Here is a 21,674-nt window from a genome sequence, read left to right on the forward strand (position 1 = left end):
CAGCTCGTTGGGTCCAAATCGCTGTGGTTCTGTACTGTGCTCCGTCACTCGAGAGGGGCTTGGTATCGCACCCAGAACTTCCACCAGATTTGTAACGCACGGTTCAATGAACACTTTATATAGACTAACGTAGGCAGGGCGAACTTGTGCCCGAGAATAACAAACCAGCTAGAACGAAAATCTCCTAGCTGTCTCGAGCATCCACTTTTGCCTCTTCCTCCACGTTTTTCTTTTCTTTCCAACACGGGTCGCGCGGAACTAGGCCCCGTAGAGTCGTGCACCGCAAACCATCCTGAGGGCACAAGTATTGGCTAGCGCGCGTAACTTGAAGTCACACTGCGTCAATATGCATTAGCACCCACGCTGCTAGCACCCTGGAATGCCAGTGGCCGAAAGTGGTGCCCCCACACGTTTGACGTGAGTAGGTTGCAGCTCTGGGACGCCTGAGCACGCTAGTGTCTCACTTTAATTCCCCTATCACTTACCCCTTTCTGCCTAATCGTAAAAAAGTTATTTCTGCCACTCCTCTGGACTTTCCGCTCTCGGCAAGCAGCTTGTAAAAATCAAATACTGTCAAAAGTGGTGTTTATGTGTATATAAGAAGAGCCAACGAAAAAGCTAGTTTTAGTTCTATAATACACACTTGTCCAGGGTTCTTGTTAGTCGCGAAGCAATGTCCACACAGGCTTTTCGAAGCCGTAAGCATGTACTGAGTCAGTGACAACTTTCCAGTGCATGCCTTAGCTGTTGGCACGGGACCCTTTCGCGTTATAAAAATGACCAATGGCCACTCCACAAATAACTAAAACGATAACAATTTCTTTAAACGTGCTTGGATGTACCCATGCCTTAGTCAGGGTTGGTGTCCTGCAGAATGTTAAGCCTTACCTACGTGCTCCAGGAAGAGCGAAGAACTTGAGGCCCGTCTCAGGGTATCCAGTGCCCCCGAGAGGATTTCCTTGTCCATCGTTGTAGACACGGACATGATCACGTTCAGCATGTGCTCGGGCGGAATCGTGCCTTGAGAAAAGGACAGGATATGTATGTACTTGAAAATGCAGTTTCATCAAACGAATATTGCACACGTGTTTCGCTTGAAGAACTTGCTGCCTTGCGCCTTGAAGCGTCGATAATGTCACATGTGTTTAGCGCTCTCTTTTTAGGTGTTGGGTTACACCCACACATACTGTTAGAAATGCTTGGTGTAGACCACACCACAATGCTTGCCAACTTTTAGATTGTTCATTATCATCCTGTAAGTTCACGTCGACGACGCCAATAGTTAGGTTAATTCAAATGCCTTCGTGACCATTGGCAATGAGACTTGGATATTTCATTCCACATGCGTAAGTCCCAGGGAAAGATTCGCACGAATTGAAAGATTCGCGTCGTACACACCAAACGTTGTATTTCTCCACGTCACACCCTCTGCACAAATATAAGGTATCAATGACAAGTCGTCCTTTCACGCTATCCATATTTGTGCTGCACGGTATGCTGCACTTCCAACTTTCTCATCGTGGCAATATTTTCGTAAGAATCTATGGTAACTGCCATCATATCATGTTTAGTGATACGAATGATCTGTAATGTTTTTGAATACCTGAATTAAAACTAAAAAGCAGTTACCGGGAATATTACAGTACAACATACTATCGTATTAGTGATGTCCTTGTCTGCAAAACACCATGTGAATTGCAGAGGACCATCGGTTATATTTTGCTAGAACATCAATCATCTTTTCCACCACATCAACCGAATAAAAAGACTTGGAACATTTAAATATAGATATTACAAGCATATAATGCATTAACTAGTGTGATATTCATATGAATATTATAAGCAGGCTTTACAAAGCACCAAAAGTGGCAGTTTTGTTGCGAAAATGAAGCAGTCAATCCGAAACCAACAAATTGGTACAGTGAATGAGTGGAGATCAGCAAGTGAATATTTTTCGAAACCTGACTTCTACAGGAATTGATGTAGTCTCAATGCTAAGTTAGCTTCGATGCTAAGTTTGCGGTAAGTGCATTGGCAGAAAGGTACCAGCCGTCACTTTCTTCCTCCCCAAATACTGCAAGCGCAGACACGTGTGGAATTCCAGGTCTGGTTAAAGTACGCTCTTCTTGACGAAGTCACACAGCCTTAGTTCTTACGTGACTTATTTGACTTTGTAGTGTTGCCCCGTCGTGGTGGTCTAGTGCCTAAGGCACTCGGATGGTGACCCGCAGGACCCGGGATCGAATCCCGGCTGCGGTGGCTGCGTTTTAAACGGAGGCGAAAATGCAGTAGTCCCGTGTACTCAGATTTGGGTGCATTAAAAAAAACCCAGGTGGTCAACGTTTCCGGAGCCCTCCACTACAGCGTCTCTCATAATCATATGGTGGTTTTGGGACGTTAAACCCCACACATCAATCAAATCAATCAATGACGTTCAGTGATAAAAGAAGGCTGTCGCAATCTCTTCTCTGCTTGAGCATCATGACCATCCCAAATTGCACACTTTCGCCCACACATCGAACATATGGCACGCGGGCAGATATCAATTAAGACATGGCACAGAACATCACAGAGACGTAAAAAATATGCCAGAAGCGCACATATAGTTTCTAACCTCAGATGGCAACCACTGTAAATCCATAAAAAACCGTAACGACACACCATTATTCCAAAGATGAACTATCAAAGTGTTGGCGAGGTTGATGCCAGCCTGGTATTTCATTCCAGGAGAAAGCCTCCAAGTTTTTGTGGCGATGTAAAGAAGCTGCAGGTTGTCAGCAAACTTGCCACCTCACGTGGATGGGACAGGATCAAAAGAAACGTAAGAAAAGAGATTACTTAAAAACAAAAGGTAATGCGTTGAAAAAGTAGCCTTCTGAAAACATAATTCAAAGTGATGCGTTTGGGGCAGTGTAGATAAAATAAAAAAAATGCCTGGACAGTTTAGAAGGCAAACGTAAATAGGTTTACTAAAAAATTGTTTGATTATTTACTTACCATATTTATTGAGGCTTTTTACTAGACAATTATTTCTTGATCTACAGTTAGGCACTGAATATCACAAACATGATTAAATATGAAAATAATAAAAATGAACGTGTTCTCATCCAAAACAGTTCCTTCAATAAAAAGTGAAATATTCATTATAGGGAGTACGTATTCGTGTTCAAGAGATATAAAATTAGAGAAAGTAGCAAAATACCTACTAGTTTATTTTCTTGTTTTGTGTACAATTTAAAATATTCCTTCTTGTATTTTTTGCTTGAGCCTGTGTTTATAAAAGACGGTGCTGAAAATCCATGATGCATTTTAGAAGCCACGGAAGTACCCGGACACGTCCTGTTGCGAAATAATCAGGAATAGTCTATAATACGAAACACTAATAAACGGCCTTTTTTGCCTCGGTAGGTACAAAAAAAACCAAATATGCAAGAGAAACTTCACAAGCTCACGTGTTTCAGTTAACAAATTGTGAAAGTCAATAAATAGGTTTATTATTTAGTTTTATTAGGAAACTAAAGCACTGTTTGTTAATTCTACTTGTTGATTGCTGCACTTGAATGAGCGTAGCTTGCCAAAAAACTATGACAACATCATTGCTTTTACTGGCTCTCTCTGTCATTCCTTTCCCTTTTTATGTGTTACTAAAGCATGGCTAGGATCTTGCGATGATAATCTGTATAGATTTCGATCGTATAACTTTGAACATTGTCAGCGCTATTCGGGTCGTTACAGCAGCTCAGCTATCTTTATATTGTCTGAGGTTAAATACAAAAGCAGGTCTGACCTATCTTGAAATGTTCTGAAATGCGAATCAGTATGGATCGAGGCTGACTTTTCCACTCCTGGTAGCCTGAATAAAGTGATCATTGCGTGCATTTACTGATCCCCATCTTCATCTATTCTACATTTCTTACACAATCTAACTGCTTCACTCAACATTGTCAGTGAAAATAAGCAAGTTGTTTTGGTTGGCGACACGAATATTAACCTAATGGATACAGATGATAGCAATACCATAACATATCGTGATTGCTTTTTGGATTCAGGCTTGAGTCCTTAATCTCATCCCCTACTCAGTTTACACCCACTGGAAATAATACTTTCAATGAATACGGGCTAAGTAATATATCAGCAACGCCATCCGCAGTAGTCATTGACGTACCAATCACTGACCATCTTCCCGTATTTGTAACTCTCTCTGTAAATCCTCCTCGCCATAACGCGTGTCACTTCACTTCAACCTTTATTGAGGAAAACTTTATCAAGGATATTCAGAGCACTGACTGGACTTCCATTCAGAGCTTGCGAAATTGCGAAGAAGCACTACGCAATTCCTGCTCTCTATTTCTTAAAGCTGTGTACGCAAATACTAAAACACTTAAATGCAAGAAAATATTTATGTTTCACCGCAATCCCTGGTTAACTCAAGGCTTGTTAACAAGCATGCGAAAAAAAGATAACCTTAATAGGAAAACTGAAAGACACTCATTTATTATCAATCTGAGACATAGGTAAACAAAATATAGTAACATGTTGAATAATTTTCTCAAACAATCAAAACGGCTTTACTACTAAACAGACCTTTGTAAGGCGAAAAATGACGCAAAGAAAAAGTGAGAACTTTTCAATTACTTTTTGAACAGACCTCAGGTTAGTAATTTAATTGATAGAGTTAGGCATGATCAGCAAATATTTACTGAGTCATCTGACATAGCTGGGTTTTTTAGTGATTACTTCTACAAAATCTAGAAGGACAGGGCCACAGCATCTTCATAACCCTTTACCCACTGTACCCATTCATATTTTTCTTTCTACTGTAAATACTGGTGATGTCTTCTCTACAATTCTGAGTCTAAGAGACTGTAGTGCTGGGCTTGACTACATATTGACGTTTCATTCAAAGCTTGCTGCTCTAGATATTTCGGAAGTACTAGGTGATATAATTAATGTCATTTTTGAACTTCGCACATTTCTGAGCTCACTAAAAACAGCTAAGTTATTCTCAGTACGCAAGAAAGGTGAAACAAGAGATGTGCGTAATTATCGTCCTATCACTATTTTGTCCTCCATCAGCAAACTTATTGAAAAATTGCTTTTGAAACGTGTCAACAAGTACCTCAACAAATTTCAATTACTAAAGCCCTGGCGATTTGGTTTCTGTGCTGGTAGTTCTACAACTTGAGCATTCCTATCATTAAACAATTTCTTAAAATCTTCCACCAACAACGGTAATATTGCAAGACCAGTTTTTCTCAATTTTAGGAAAGCCTTTGAAACCATCTGTTATGATATTTTATTTAGCAAGTTAGAATCCTTAGGTATCACTGGTGCATGTTTAACATTCATAAAGACTTACCTACTTGATCGTGAACAATCATTGTGCATACAGGGCGTTAATTCTAATGTTAAAATAATAAATCAAGAGGTTCCACAGGGTTCTATTCTTGGGCCCTTACTGTTCTTTATCTATATAAATGATTTGCCTAACGGCCTTAATGATTCTAACACTATTTTTTACGCTGACAATACGACTATTTTCATGTCACATAAATCATTACCTACTTTGATCAATAAACTGAACAAGGAACTCACCAATGCTGTTAAAGGGTGTCGTATAAACAACTTATTTTCAAACCCTCTTAAAACTCAGTTAATTATTTTTAAAACCTCTGAAAATGCTTCCTTTTAAACCACAGGTGTCTACTTACCATTACTTCATTCCTGCATCTAATTGTGTGTGTTTTGGGCATAAAATTAGACCCTTATTTGAAGTTCAACAATCATATACAATATACTGAACAAAGAAACAGCACTTGGTACAACATCACTCATTAAATCTCGTTAATTTTTCTTCACTATAAGCCCTAATAATTTTATACTTTGCCTTAATACATATTCACATCACCTATGGCATCACTTTATGGGGTAACACCTATAATACTCATCTCTCATCCGTACAGCACATTCGGAATCAGGCTTTTCGCATTATTACCAGCAGTTCATTTTATTCCAATGCTACCCCAATCCTTCAGGCTAACCGCATTCGTTCTGTGCTTGGCTTGTTTCATTTTCACTTAATTATAATGGTATTCAAACAGTTGAAAGAACAGCTTGTATTTAGTTTAGTCGATAATAGATTACTCACTAACACCAACAGCACTAAGTTCACCCATAACCACAACTTTTTTTTACCTATATGTAACACCAACTTTAGCTAAATGACTTCCTCCTTCACGGTGAATAAATTTTGGAAATATTTACCGTACTCAGTAACATATGTCATCAATACATGCATTCAAACATGAACTTTAAAATTTGTTATTGTATAACTAGCCTGAAAACAATACTATTTCATAATTTCAAGTGTAAGTTATTTCAAATTGAAGTCTTGCTTTTCTTCTTTGATTTGCTTAATCCACTTCTGTAACTGTTTATTATGTACTTGTATTGCCTTGACCGTGTTTTGTTGCCCCGCCGCGATGGTCTAGAGGCTAAGGTACTCCGCTGCTGACCCGCAGGTCGCGGGATCAAATCACAGCTGCGGAGGCTGCATTTCCGATGGAGGCGGAAATGTTGTAGGCCTATGTGCTCAGATTTGGGTGCACGTTAAAAAACCCCAGGTGGTCGAAACTTTCGGAGCCCTCCACTACGGCATCTCTTATCATCATATGGTGGTTTTAGGACGTTAAACCCCACATATAAATCAACTGTGTTTTGTTATTTCACGCTTTTGTTGTAGTTTTTTCAAATTCCACTGTTCACTTCCACTTCCGTTGTGTACTATTACATGCTGTTACAACTAAACCTTTTATTGTCATCGTTAACCGAGGGCTAACGATAACAATAAAAGGTTCCCGCTGCAGTCGCCTGACTTCGGGACCCACGTCAGCATATTTTAACTGCAAACTTTGTATTTTGAATGAATAAAAACTGAACTGAAACTGAAACAATACAGTGGCAAAGCTGAATGAAACGTTATGAATAATCTTCTCTGTGCTTTTGTGGGTAGGGCTGCATGTAAAATTTGCGCGTATATTTTATACTTTATTACGAAACACGCGAAGTAGAAATGCACTTTATACACCACCACATATTAATCGGACTTATCTAAAACGTGCAGAATATCTTTCCGTATCTTTGTTTTTGTTAAATAAAATAGAAATGTTTAATTGCAAATAATCTTCCCCAAGTATTGAAATGGTTATCAGGAGTCCGTAGTATCGAATTATTCAGTTATTGATACAAGTGTTCTTAAGAAGGAGCAGTCTTTTTTGATTTTACGCATAACGCGTTTTTAAGTATACCTTGGTTTGAATGAACAACTTCAAGCAGCTAGATATTTCCTTTTCCTACTTCATGACTAAACCATCCGTCCTCAACAGTAATGCAGTTTTGTGAGGATGTTTCTTTTATGTGGATTGCCTGAGGACTCGTATTGACGTCAGAACACGTTGTCCAAAATATCTCACTTCACGATCATTCCAGGGTACTCACCATTGACGGAGTCCCTCAGATACGAGAGGTATGTGTTCGCTTGTGCTGATTTTTCACAGTCGCGCTTACAGCCGCAGAGCCCACCGTGGTAGAAGATCTCTGCCGCCCCGTCGGAGGCAAACATGAGGTCAGCCTCGACAGAGTTCGCACCCCGTGCCACGAAGTTGTCTACGTCTTCCAAGCTATTCGCCATGTTACCGAACACATAGAAAGGCCGGGGACCTATTGTCGTAGACACCTGTAAGCATCCAGATGAGTGAAGTCAATAAATTTCTTTAGTGCTTGGCTTCATTAAGAAATGACACTTGACAACTGCCTTATGTATACATACTACTAAATCGCAAGTAAGTTCTCACAAATATCCTGGAAATGAAGGTTCATAGTGGCCGAAAAATTCTTCCTGGTCCGGGGATAAAAACCTTGACCCTAACAATCACGAAGTTCTCACTTAACCTCCTGAGACCACCAATGAGTTTGCAATAGCTTGGGTGACGGTGAATAAATCGAGAACCCAAATCGCATGGACACAGAATATGGCAAGTTCGTTGACTAGAACCCTGCGAATGGGCGGAAAGTGTAACTAACGGCAACTGTGCAACACTCGATATGCAGAATGAAGTGACAATAAAGTTAATGTGAATTCCTAAGTAAGAAAGTTTCTTGAATGTAGACAATCTAGCCCTGCTGCTGTAAACCACCACTGTAGCTGAATCAAGCTTCGAGCTCTATGTAGACCAACCAGGCTAGATCTACCTCATTTGGCAGACTATCAGGCACGTAATTTACAGCTTGAAGGTTTGGCCTCTGCCAGCGAAAAGAAATACTGTCGTTCACTTTGCTTTCTTTGTATTTTTAATAAATATGCTACAAATAACGCCCTCTATATTTTTCTTGGTTTTATTGTTTGTTTTATTATATTGTCTAAAAAACTGAGCTCTCAAAGCTCCCAATCATATTTCATATCAAGGGTCTCGGTCTTGAAGCCTTCGGGTAGTATGCGACAATATGTTGGTGAGCTGCCACCTCGAGCGAAAATCAAGTGCCACGTGACGCCAGCACAGCAGGTGCAAAGATTGTCACACTCACCGCCATGGCTGCGATCAGAGTTAAAACTTCCAAGTTTATATGTATATGTGTACCCAAGGAACTCCAGGAGAATCACCGTCACTGTAGCTCAATTGATGGGTCATTCAACGAGTAATTTGTAGGTTGAAAATACAGTCGCGACAGGCAGCAAATAATCTTTTCGCAACATTTCTTTGTTCACGTCTATACAGTCATTATTACGAATAACGTCCTTTACATTCCTTGGCCTTATTGTGGGTTATGCTTCAATAATGCGATATATAACAAATACAAAGCAGGCTCTATTATTCCCCTTTCTTTCTTTGTCGAAGTATCGTATCTGTCAAAGGTTTCCACTTTTCCTTTTTGTTTCTTCCTATGACCAGCCGCCTTTGTGTGCTCTATTTCAGTAAGGTTCTACTTTTTGTAGTCTCCAGCTCACCTGTGCTGAAGGACGAAGATACACCAGTAGCTTGCGGAATACGGCTTGATGTGCTACAGCTTTTCTCTACAAACTTTAGAGGAGCGACTAGCTCACCACTTTTTATGCAGAAAAATGCATACACATTAGCAGTTATTGAATACACTGACCTTCTTCACAAAACTTTATCTGAAAAAACATGCTTTTGTTTGTAAGTCTTTTCAGTAAATATAGTTTAAAAGCCTGTGTGCTCTTGTATGCACATTTCGTTCTGTTTCTGCGATAGCGTGTAGTATCGCCTTGTTCGCTCTGAATAAATATGATTAATACTCAACCCTTTTGAAAGAAAACCGAAACTCGGTTTTCTTCTTTATTCGTTCGATCGCGTGCTTCTATGACATTACACCGAATGATCACGTTACTAACGGTTCAGTGAGTTTTCTGCCAAATCAGCAGTCTGCTCAGCTTTCACGAGACATAGGGCTGTAATCTTTTCACGAACCATTTCATAGTTACCCTATTAGTCTATGTGGTTTGTGTCATACGCGAGCACTCTAAGATGTGAAAATGTATATGCGATGTCGAAATGATTTCTCCCATTAAGCCTTAACAAGCAATATGATGATACTTGCACCAAAGCTGAACAACACCAAGATACATGCTGCTTGCAGGAACATCTTGTAGATTGTTGATCCACAGTAGAGATTGAAACTGCTCTGTAAGGCAGAAAAAAATATTGGACACCAGAATGTTTCTTACGTATTACGTTACGTACTATGAACATGGCACCGACATCTCTTTGTCATTGATGCACATCACCAACCTTATCACACCAAGTGATGAAATATTTTTCCTTGGGATGAATGATACCATGCCGAAACACGGCTGATCACATTACTCCAGACCAGCCGTGGCCGAAAGTAACACTCAATCACATGCAGCTGCTCTGGAACGTACCATGAAGGCCAGTATTAGTTTGGAAGCAGCTGCAATTATTTGCTCATGCTTTACAGGTTATCACAGCTGTCATAAGTCGGCTACATCACACGGTACGAATGATATCTGCAGGGCTGGAGACAGAAAAAAGCTTGATGTGAAGCTCTATTTTTTCACTGCATAATTACGATTTTCAACTCACTTCACATCGTCTTCAAAATAGAAATAAGCATGTACAACTTTATTGATGAAAAACGTCAAGGTATACGGAAGGGCCTAACGGTGAGATAATAGCTTTTAAATGAGAAGCATTTCTTTGGTACTACAAGCACTTTTGGTATCTATCTATCTATCTATCTATCTATTTATCTATCTATCTATCTATCTATCTATCTATCTATCTATCTATCTGTCTGTCTATCTATCTATCTATCTGTCTATCTATCTATCTATCTATCTAGCCGCTTACATCTAGGTCCTCTCGAGATCACCCCCTTAACTTCGAATGAACCAAAATAAGTATGGGAAGGTAAGATTGTTTCACAAATATGACGCGCTCATCAAAACAAAGAAAATGTCACAATCCCGCCGCGTACGTCGTCAAACACTTCTCGCAAGGCCGTGGCACATATTCGGGGGCGGGTATGTGCCACTGGAATGCAGGTATGTGTCACTGAAATGTAGGTATGTGCCAAGGTTATTCACACTTCCTATCTACCAAGAAACAATGAAAACAGACATGGGCAATTTTAGCGCGTGCGCGCTTCGAAATATCTGAAATAGGCTGCGTTGACTGGGCGAGTTCAAAGAATAAATGTAAAGATCCCGAAAGGAATCAAACCCCAACATTATGCGTGGCAATTAACCATTCTACCACAGAGTCACGCTAGCTTTCGGAACTGTTTTTCAACTACAGACCCTAATGTTCGTGAAACGTCAATTGTGATTGCAATGCAGGCTATTCAATTTTAGCAAGATTACATACGCACTCCTAAGATACAGCCGTCACGTTGGGCTATCGTGAATTCTAGTTAAGTGCCAAGCGCTTAAGGTGATTTACGTAGCAGTGTCCATGGCTACCATCCTCCCAAGCCCCAGCGCTTAAATAAATCAACTTATCGCTTCTCGTGTTGCTTATAATCATGTTCTCGTTGTGATCGTTGCGCAAGTACAAACACCAGGTCATATAAACATCTACATATTGCCACTAGTACAAGTTCTGCAAGCATTGTTTCCACAGATGCTGGCAGAACTTGTACTGGTGGCAATATATTGGTGTGGGCAATACTTGTGCGTATGTTTAGCACCATTTCATTACGCATCACTTAGTAAAGCATTTACAACATGGTCACTTTCTCTCTGCATGTTTCGGATAACGTCGATTGCCAATGTATGTAGGATCTGCCGAGTTTTAAAAATACGTACTGCTCGGAGACTGTTGACATTACAACCTTCTCGATGTGCAGCAAACTAAGTGGCCTGCATACATTTGTGTAGGCGGCTAGCAAGTCACCTTGTTTGAAGACAACCATGAAAGAACAAGATAAGGCCTAATGAGACTGTTGCAACATTAGGCGACAGAGTCACCTTGCGTGCCGCAGAGTTTGACTTGTTCAATAATGTATATTGCTACTTGCCCATGACGTCATCGTTGGACACTCGCCATTGATGACGTCGAACTTGTCATAACGCAAGCTCACTGACTAAGCATGGAGCGTAACGTGTGTAGAGTCTCCCGAGTACATTGGCATCTGCGCAGTGATTATGCTTGGCTCTGGCTATGTAATATAAGAAGTGTTCTATGGGAATTCAACGCTTCTTGCATGCTTGCTTTCAGTGCACTTCCATTTCAAACAGGCAATATTACACAAAGAGTATTTTTGTAGCAATTGAAGTAGCCTGCTCAGAGAGTTTAGCAGTGGTGGGGCACCGCAATGTCGTATCGACATCTTAATACAGCGCGCGGTAAACCGAGTAAGCAACGTTCATTCACTCTGCAGTAATGTTCTAGCTACAAAAAAAATAAACATAAACAAGCGCTTGAAGAACTTGAATCACTGAAAACATGAGGTAATGCTTGCCGAGTGCTTCAGGATATAAAATGTGGGACACGCCCGCTAAGAAGCAAACTAAAAGTGTCATTTATGTTACTGAAATGCCGCACTTTTTCAACAACAGACAGCGAAAAGTTTCTTCCGTCTATTCGAGACATGTCAAGACCACCGAATGTAGTCTTGGCACGAAAAGGACGTGTACACCAGGAAAGCAAGCTCGCGTCATAATTTTGCCAGTATTAATCAACAGACCATCAGCACGCCTCACAGGTGATAGTTTGGCAATCACCTCAGAATATCTGCCCTTACTTTGTAGTGGCCACAAATAGGCCCCGACAGGCAGGGGCGTACGAACTCTTCCGGGAGTGGGAAGGGTTGGTGGGAATCAACATAACTCACTCGTCAGCTGGGATATATATATAACCTGCTCACGCTGGTTATTGTTGCCGAAGGCCACCTGACGCTTTTGTTCGCGCTAGGTGTCTGCGCTGCACGCAGCCTCAACACGCTTTATGACGGACACTCTGCCCTACTTGTGACTAATTTCAGTAACGAGTACCGGCACCTGTTTCGTGACACCGCTATCGCTTTCGCCTACCCTATCGCAGACGTTTCTCAATGCTTCGCATCTACATCAGCCAACGACGGGCTTCGACCGACACCAAGCGACGTGACTTCACTACTTGGAAAAGTTATTGTCAACTCGACCCTCTCGGAACAACAACAGACCGAGCTACGTGAGCTGCTATATCAATTTAAAGAGTGCTTCGCGTCCACCTAGAAGGTTCGTCAGACACCGATCACCAAACACCGAATAATTACGTATAACGATGCTTCGCCCATAAAAAAACACCCTTAACGCGTTTAGGCAAAGGAACGTGACGTTATAAATGCTCAAGTCAAAGAGATGTTGCAAGGTGACATTATCCAACCTTCGAAAAGTGCCTGGTCATCTCCGGTCATGCTCGTGAAGAAAAAAGATGAAACACTGCGCTTCTGCGTGGACTACAAGAAATTTAACAGCGTGACTAAAAAAGACGTCTATCTGCTGCCTCGCATCGATGATTCCCTCAATAGGCTGCGGCGGGCCAAGTGTTTTTCATCGATAGACTTGAAAAGTGGCTACTGGCAGATCGAAGTTGATGAACGAGATCGTGAAAAAACCGCCTTCGTTACACCGGATGGCCTATATGAATTCAAAGTGCTTCCCTTCGGCCTCTGTTTTGCACCTGTGACATTCCAGAGAATGATGGACACTGTTTTTACCGGTCTAAAGTGGCACACGTGCTTAGTTTACCTCGATGATGTTGTCGTGTTTTCTGCCTCTTTTGAGGAGCACCTGAAGCGTCTGCAGAATGTGCTGGAAGCGCTCCGCTCTGCTAACTTGACACTGAAGCCAGAAAAATGCCACTTCGGTTACAAGGAACTTAAGTTTCTCGGCCATGTTGTCAGTGCGGATGGTATTCGACCAGGCCCTGACAAAATCACCGCCGTGGCCTCGTTTCTTGTTCCACGTGATAAGAAGGCAGTACGTCGCTTTCTAGGGCTCTGCGCGTACTATCACCGCTTTATGGCCAATTTTTCCAGGATTGCTAATACGCTCACCCGACTCACAGATCTACAACAGATCTGATTCACAGATCTACAACAGATCTCACAGATCTACAACAGACTACAGCAGATCTGATTACGCGACAGCGTACGGACGATGAAATTCGCGCAGTTACGTTGATTTGATTGATTTGTGGCGTTTAACGTCCCGAAACCGCGATATGATTACCAGAGACGCCGTAGTGGAGGGCTCCGGAAATTTTGGCTACCTGGGGTTCTTTAACGTGAACCTAAATCTGAGCACACGGGCCTACAACACTTCCGCCTCCATCGGAAATGCAGCCGCCGCAGCCGGGATTCGAACTCGCGCACTGCGGGTCAGCAGCCGAGTACCTTAGCCACTAGACCACTGCGGCGGGGCTTCGCGCAGTTACCGAAAACCTTGAAGGAAGCAATTCGTCTATACCTCGATGTCTTTCTCGAAGTCTGTCGTCATTCTGTCTACGAGATGGGGTCCCGAAAAAAAAAACTCCAACGGCAATGAGGGAACCTATCTTCTAGTTGTGCCAACTGACATGCGTGACGACATTCTTCTTGCCTGCCACGATGAGCCCACATCTGGTCACTTAGGTTCCTCTCGAACTCTCACTCAAGTTCGACAAGCGTACTACTGGCCTAAGCTTTCCGAATTCGTTAAGCGATACGTGAAAAGCTGCCGAGAATGTCAATGCCGCAAATTTACGCCACTGAAGTCCGCGGGGCTTCTTCAACCAATAGAACCACCTTGAGCGTCATTCAATCAAATGGGAATGGATTTACTGGGGCCCTTTCTGCTATCATCTGCCGGCAACAAGTGAATCGTAGTAGCCACCAACTATTTGACGAAGTACGCTGAAACAAAGGCACTACAGCGGGCTACGGGTTCTGACGCCACTCAATAATTTATGAACCAGATCGTTCTTCGACATGGCACCCCGTCGTGCGTAGTCACAGACAGAGGAACAGCATTCACGGCCCAGCTCATTCATGACTTATTCAAGTTCAGCTACACGAGTCATCGCAAGAGCACGGCATATCATCCGCAGAGCAACGGCTTGACAGAGCGACTCTACAAGATCATCGCTGGCATGTTATACATGTACGTAGATGTCTTGAATAAGGCCTTGGACCAAGTGCTGCTGTACGTCACATTCGCGTACAATACTGCCGTCCAGGAAACTACGCGATTCACGCCTTTCCGTCTTGTCTATGGACGTGAGGTCCAGACCATGCTGGTTGCGATGCTTCTACACAATTGCGATGCTTTGATCACTCCTGATGCTGTGCAGCTTACCCAGTACGCCGAAGAAGCACGCCAGTTAGCACGCCTACACATTACGCACCAGCAGAGTACAGACGCATGCCGCTACAACGCTGGCCATCGCCAAGTTGAATAACATCCAGGCGATCAAGTTTGGGTGTGTACTCCAGTCCGATACCAAGGATTGTCAGAAAAACTGCTCAGTCGCAACTTCTGACCATACAAAGTCTTGTGACGCGTGAGCGATGTGAACTACGAGGTAGTCCCTGACGGTGCCTTCTCGCCATCACGGCGAAGGCACTCCTCGGAGATTGTCAACGTGGTACGCCTGAAGCCGTACTTCACGCCGCAGTGCGACTGCGCATGAACCATATCGCTGTTTTTGTGTATGCGCGTATTTTTTGTTGGTTCACCTCGACTTTGCCTTTGTACTTTCCGAGCATCAGAGTGATGCCTTTTTTCTTCTGAGAGGGGGAATAATGCCACTTGGCCGCTAGTTACGGCGGGCGTACGCCATGGCTGCCCGCGAGAATGGAAGACGATGTTCTGGGGCAGCGCGTGCTCTGGCTAGTTCTTGATTATTGAAGCAGCCATCTTGCCAGTTTTCGGTGGATCCCCCCGGCGGCTCAGTTCTTCTTATTTGAAGACCTTTTGTACAATCTATATATCAATCTATATATATATATATATATATATATATATATATATATATATATATATATATATATATATATATTGCCACGTTCCATTTCCCAAGTTTTCGTTATCATCCCAAAACACCACACGATTCTCAGCGCAAACGGCGCCTGCAGTTTTCCAGAAGGTTCCGGACTGTAGTAGATCATTTCGATAAGATCACGCCCACTGTGCGAACGGTACAGATTGTTCTGGAACCTACGCCACCGCCAGCGATAACGCTAGAACATTCGATGGCAAAAGTATAAATGCCCACGCGCTTCGCCACTTGTCGGTAGTTGTTGATCGAAGGCTGACGCTCTGTTCACCGCTATCAGTCCGAGACTGCTATCTGTGCGAGACTGCTGCTGTAATTGAACTTTCCTTTTACCGGGCACAGGTTCGCCCAAATAAACAGTTAAATCCCAACACGAAGTCTCCTGTCTTCGGCCACGTCACGACCCCGTGACATCTGGTGGAGGTGCTGCTTCGTTCATGTACCGGACGCCCCCGTCAAGCCGTGAACCCAGCCCACGTCGCGGAGAAGACACCGACGCCAACCAGGAGCAGCGAACAAGCCGCCGACAGCAAGGGCTACCACCGGAGTACGGGATTCTAGAAGACAAGGCGCGGAAGACCAAGGCCATGACCGCGACTGCAGCGACAATGACAACCGCCGCATCCCAGCCCACGATGGTCATGCATCAACCCAGGGAACCACCAATTTTCCATGGGTCATCGTTCGAAGACCCGGAGTCCTGGCTAGAAACATACGACCGTGTGGCTGCCCTCAACCACTGGGACAACGAAGAAAAGCTCCGTCATGTGTACTTCTACCTGGAAGACACCGCAAGGACCTGGCTAGAAAATCGTGAGTCCACGCTCCGAACGTGGGATGTCTTCTGCGGCGCATTTCTGCAAACGTTCGCGAGCGTCGCTCGCAAAGAAAAAGCCGCTGCTCAACTAGAGACCCGGGTTCAGCTACCAAATGAGAAGGTTGGAATTTTCATAGAGGAGATGACCCGCCTATTTCGTCACGCTGACCCAGACATGCCTGAGGAGAAGAAAGTTCGTTTCCTCATGCGAGGGGTCAAACAGGAACTCTTCGCGGGGCTAATGAGGAATCACCGAACACCGTCCAAGAATTTGTATCCGAGGCGACCACCATTGAAAAAAACCTTGACATGCGCACCAGACAGTATAATCGTCGCCTGACTCCAGAATGCGCTGCTGCTCAAGCCAGTGACTCCGACAACCTGCGTGAAACGATCCGAGCGATCGTGCGGGAAGAGCTGCGCAAACTGTTGCCTTCGACGCAACCTCAAGTGGATTCGATCGCCGACATTGTGCGAGAAGAAGTTCGGCAATCGCTTCGAATTCCCCAAACACCACTGCCCGAGCCAGAAACTATGAGCTACGCCGCTGCAGTGCGCCACAACGCTACTTCCCGTCCACGCCGAAACGCCGCCCCATCGCACTTCCGTCGCCAGACACCACCGCCGCCACCACCCCCACCGACGACCTACCGTTCGCCAGCGGGCCAGCGCAGTGCGCCGAGGAAAACCGACGTCTGGCGCACCCCTGACCACCGCCCACTGTGCTACCACTGCGGCGAGGCCGGGCACACTTACCGCCGTTGCCAGTACCGACAGATGGGACTGCGTGGCTTCGCCGTCGATGCACCACGTCCGCAGCCAGGGGAACGGCCACGTGACATCGCCGACTACCTGACAGAAACTCAATGGAGACCACGAAGTCTTTCCCGTTCGCCGTCGCCCAGCCGCCGCACGTCACCGCACCCCCGGCAGTACTCCGGCCCAACGCGGGGCCGGTCTCCTAGCCCGTATCCGGGAAACTAAGGGCAGCAACCGGTGGAGGTGCGGTTGCTGTGTGACGAACTACCGAAGATCCTCCGACGACGACGACGCCGCGACGGAGCTTTCCGAACAGAACGCCACCCAGGCAAAGCCCTGACGGCGAAAGCTCACTTACTGAAGGTGGCCTGACGACACAACATGGAAGCAGCGAAACAAGCCGACGCAGCCGTGACCCGACGCCACGCCCTAACTGTAATGCGAGACGGCGAACTAGCGACCTCGACGTTCTTATCGACGGCCACAGTGTGACTGCTCTCGTCGATACTGGAGCTGACTATTCTGTCATCAGTGGGTCGTTCGCCGCGAAGTTAAAGAAAGTTAGGACAGCTTGGAAAGGCTCTGAAATCCGCACAGCGGGAGGTCATCTCGTAACGCCTGCAGGAATCTGCACAGCGAGAGTCACAATTAACGGCCGTATTTATCCTACAGACTTCGTCGTCTTACAGCGTTGCTCGAGAGATGTCATCCTTGGCATGGACTTCTTATGCCTCCATGGTGCTGTCATCAACCTAAAAACAAAGTCGATAACGTTATCCACAGAAGAAGCACTACCGCCGCGCACGCCGTCAGGACACCATGCCTTGAATGTGCTGGAAGAACAAGTGACCATTCCGCCTCGCTCAAGCGTCATTATTTCAGTCGGCGCTCCTAAATCACCTGACTTGGACGGCGTCGTTGAAGGCAGTCAGCATCTGTTGGTCACCCGAAATATTTGCGTCGCAAGAGGAATCGCAGAGCTGCGGGGAGGCAAAGCAACGGTTATGCTCACGAATTTCAGCAATGAGTAAAAACATGTGAAAAAGGAACAACGGTCGCATACATCGAAGAAATTGTCGAAGCCACCAGTGCTTTCGCCCTCGCCGATTCTGCGGAACCTGCTCAGAGGAACCAATCCCCTCCCATAGCTTTCGACGTCAATCCCAGACTTCCGAACGATAAGCAAGCACAGCTCAAGGCCCTGCTCTTGCAATACGAAGATTGCTTTTCGTCGTCATCGAAAATTCGGCGGACCCCAATCACGAAACATCGCATCATAACCGAAGAAAATGCCAGACCACTCCGTCAGAGTCCGTACAGGGTTTCGACGCGAGAACGTGAGGCCATGAAGAGACAAGTTGATGAAATGCTGCGGAATGACATTATCCAGCCGTCCAAGAGCCCATGGGCGTCCCCCGTGGTGTTAGTGAAGAAAAAGGATGGGACCCTACGTTTCTGCGTCGTTATCGCCGCCTGAACAAAATCACAAGGAAGGACGTGTATCCTCTCCCACGAATAGACGACGCACTTGATCGGCTCCATAACGCCAAGTACTTTTCGTCAATGGACCTCAAGACTGGCTATTGGCAAATCGAAGTCAACGAAAGAGACCGAGAGAAGACGGTGTTTATAACACCGGACGGCTTCTTCGAGTTTAAGGTGATGCCCTTCGGCCTTTGCTCAGCGCCTGCAACTTTACAACGCGTTATGGATACGGTAGTGGCAGGATTGAAGTGGCAGACTTGCCTTGTGTACTTGGATGACGTCGTCGTGTTTTCCTCGAGTTTCGACGAGCATCTTCGGCATTTTGAAGCTGTACTTCAAGCCATCAAGACGTCCGGACTCTCACGGAAGTCAGAAAAGTGCAGATTTGCGTACGAGGAACTCTTGTTTCTGGGACACGTGATTAACAAGTCTGGAGTTCATACCAATCTACGGAAAACAGCCGCCATCGCCGACTTCCCACCGCCCACTGACAAGAAGGCGGTGCGCCGATTTTGGGCCTGTGCGCCTATTATAGGCGGTTCGTGAAAAACTTCGCCCGCATCGCCGATCCTCTCACTAACCTTACCAAGGCCGATGTGGGATTCAAGTGGGAAACGCCACAGGAACACGCTTTCCAGGAGCTTAAACATCGCCTCCAGACGCCTCCGTTACTTGCACATTTCGACAAATTCGCCGAAACAGAAATACATACTGACGCAAGCAGCGTAGGTCTTGGCGCCGTTCTTGTGCAGAGGGCTGACGGACTTGAAAGGGTTATTGGTTACGCCAGCCGATCGCTATCTAAAGCAGAAGCAAATTATTCCACAACAGAAAAGGAGTGCCTCGCCATCATCTGGGCTACGTCGAAATTTCGCCCCTACCTCTACGGCAGGCCCTTTAAAGTTGTGAGCGACCACCACGCCTTGTGTTGGCTAGCCACCTTGAAGGACCCTTCAGGTCGCCTCGCACGATGGAGCCTGAGACTCCAAGAATATGACATTACTGTCATTTACAAGTCCGGCAAAAAACACTCCGACGCCGACTGTCTCTCTCGTGCGCCTGTCGACCAACCGCTACCTGACGACCCGGATGACGACTAATTCTTGGGAACGATAACTACAGACGACTTAGCTGAACGACAGCGGGCCGACCCGGAACTTAAGCCCCTAATAGAATACCTCGAAGGCAGCACCGCCGAAGTCCCGAAGGTATTCAAGCGCACACTTGCGTCGTTCTTCCTACGAAACGGTCTTCTACAAAAGAAAAACTTTTCACCGCTTCGAGCTAAGTACCTCCTTGTGGTGCCTTCAGCTCTGCGACCAGAACTCCTGCAGGCCCTACACGACGATCCGACGGCAGGGCACCTCGGTGTTTCTCGCACGCTCGCGAGGATACAAAAAAGGTACTACTGGCCACGTCTTACCACCGACGTCACTCGTTATGTGAGGACATGCCGGGATTGTCAGCGACGCAAGACACCGTCGACAAGGCCAGCGGGACTTCTGCAGCCAATTGATCCACCTTGTCGACCTTTCCAGCAAATTGGTATGGACCTACTATGGCCGTTCCCGACGTCGGCTTTCGGAAACAAGTGGATCGTGGTAGCTACCGACTACCTCACCCGCTACGCCGAGACAAAAGCCCTGCCAAAAGGCAGTGCATCCGAGGTAGCTAAGTTCTTCGTCGAAAATATCGTCCTACGTCACGGCGCTCCGGAGGTCCTTATCACCGACAGAGGAACGTCATTCACTGCCGACTTAACTCAAGCGATCTTGGCATACAGCCAAACAAACCACCGCCGGACGACAGCGTACCACCCACAGACCAACGGCCTCACCGAGCGGCTAAACAAGGCGATCGCCGACATGCTGTCAATGTACGTCGATGTCGAACACAAGACATGGGACGCCATTCTTCCGTATGTGACCTTCGCATACAACACGGCGGTGCAGGAGACGACGCAGATATCTCCATACAAATTGGTCTACGGAAGGAGCCCGGCAACGACGCTCGATGCCATGTTACCCAACGTCACCGACGAAGAAAGCCTCGATGTGAGCGAGTACCTTCAACGTGCCGAAGAAGCCCGACAACTTGCGCGTCTCCGTATCAAGAATCAACAGACGATAGACAGCCACCGTTACAACCTTCGACGACGCTTCGTGGAATACCAGCCCGGTGAACGTGTTTGGGTGGGGACGCCGATACGCCGACGTGGACTAAGTGAAAAGGTTCTGCGACGCTACTTCGGACCGTACAAGGTAGTTCGACGTCTCGGCCCACTTGATTACGAGGTTGTCCCCGACGGCATCACGAACTCTCAACGACGCCGATCGCGACCTGAAGTCGTGCATGTCGCGCGCCTCAAGCCGTTTCATGCGCGTTAACAAACTGAAACAGTGTTTTTTTTGTATTTCTGTTTCATCGTAATTTATTCATTGTACTTTCTTGCATTATTATTGTACCTTCATCTTTAGTTAAAGCATCGGGACGATGCCTTTTTTCAGAGGGGGGCAATGCCACGTTCCATTTCCCAAGTTTTCGTTATCATCCCAAAACACCACACGATTCTCAGCGCAAACGGCGCCTGCAGGTTTCCAGAAGGTTCCGGACTGTAGTAGATCATTTCGATAAGATCACGCCCACTGTGCGAACGGTACAGATTGTTCTGGAACCTACGCCACCGCCAGCGATAACGCTAGAACATTCGATGGCAAGAGTATAAATGCCGACGCGCTTCGCCACTTGTCGGTAGTTGTTGATCGAAGGCCGACGCTCTGTTCGCCGCTATCAGTCCGAGACTGCTATCTGTGCGAGACTGCTGCTGTAATTGGACTTTCCTTTTACCGGGCACAGGTTCGCCCAAATAAACAGTTAAATCCCAACACGAAGTCTCCTGTCTTCGGCCACGTCACGACCCCGTGACAATATATATGAGATCTAACAGACAATAATGCCAAGGAATGTTTTGGGGAAGTTATTAAAACAAAAAGAATGTAAATAAGAAGAAAGAAAAGTGGGTGAAAAAAGAACCAGCCGTGAGCAAGAATCCAACC

General features: G+C 45.4%; 1 protein-coding gene across 2 annotated transcripts in view; it reads right to left on the reverse strand.

Annotated features, from left to right (window-relative positions):
• LOC119163193 (dermonecrotic toxin SPH) overlaps positions 1-21,674 on the reverse strand; it is a 54,974-nt gene that overhangs the window by 20,330 nt on the left and 12,970 nt on the right. Inside the window, exons 2-5 of one of the 2 annotated variants that reach the window (XM_075873915.1) lie at positions 9,616-9,699; positions 7,498-7,735; positions 2,662-2,790; positions 889-1,020 (exon numbers count right to left, since the gene is read on the reverse strand). In XM_075873915.1, the coding sequence (XP_075730030.1) occupies positions 889-1,020; positions 2,662-2,790; positions 7,498-7,735; positions 9,616-9,699 (583 nt within the window). The remainder of the gene's footprint in view (positions 1-888; positions 1,021-2,661; positions 2,791-7,497; positions 7,736-9,615; positions 9,700-21,674) is intronic. The other variant, XM_075873916.1, reaches the window with a different exon arrangement.

Source organism: Rhipicephalus microplus, chromosome 9 (genome assembly GCF_043290135.1).
Source record: "Rhipicephalus microplus isolate Deutch F79 chromosome 9, USDA_Rmic, whole genome shotgun sequence".
NCBI lineage: Eukaryota > Metazoa > Arthropoda > Arachnida > Ixodida > Ixodidae > Rhipicephalus > Rhipicephalus microplus.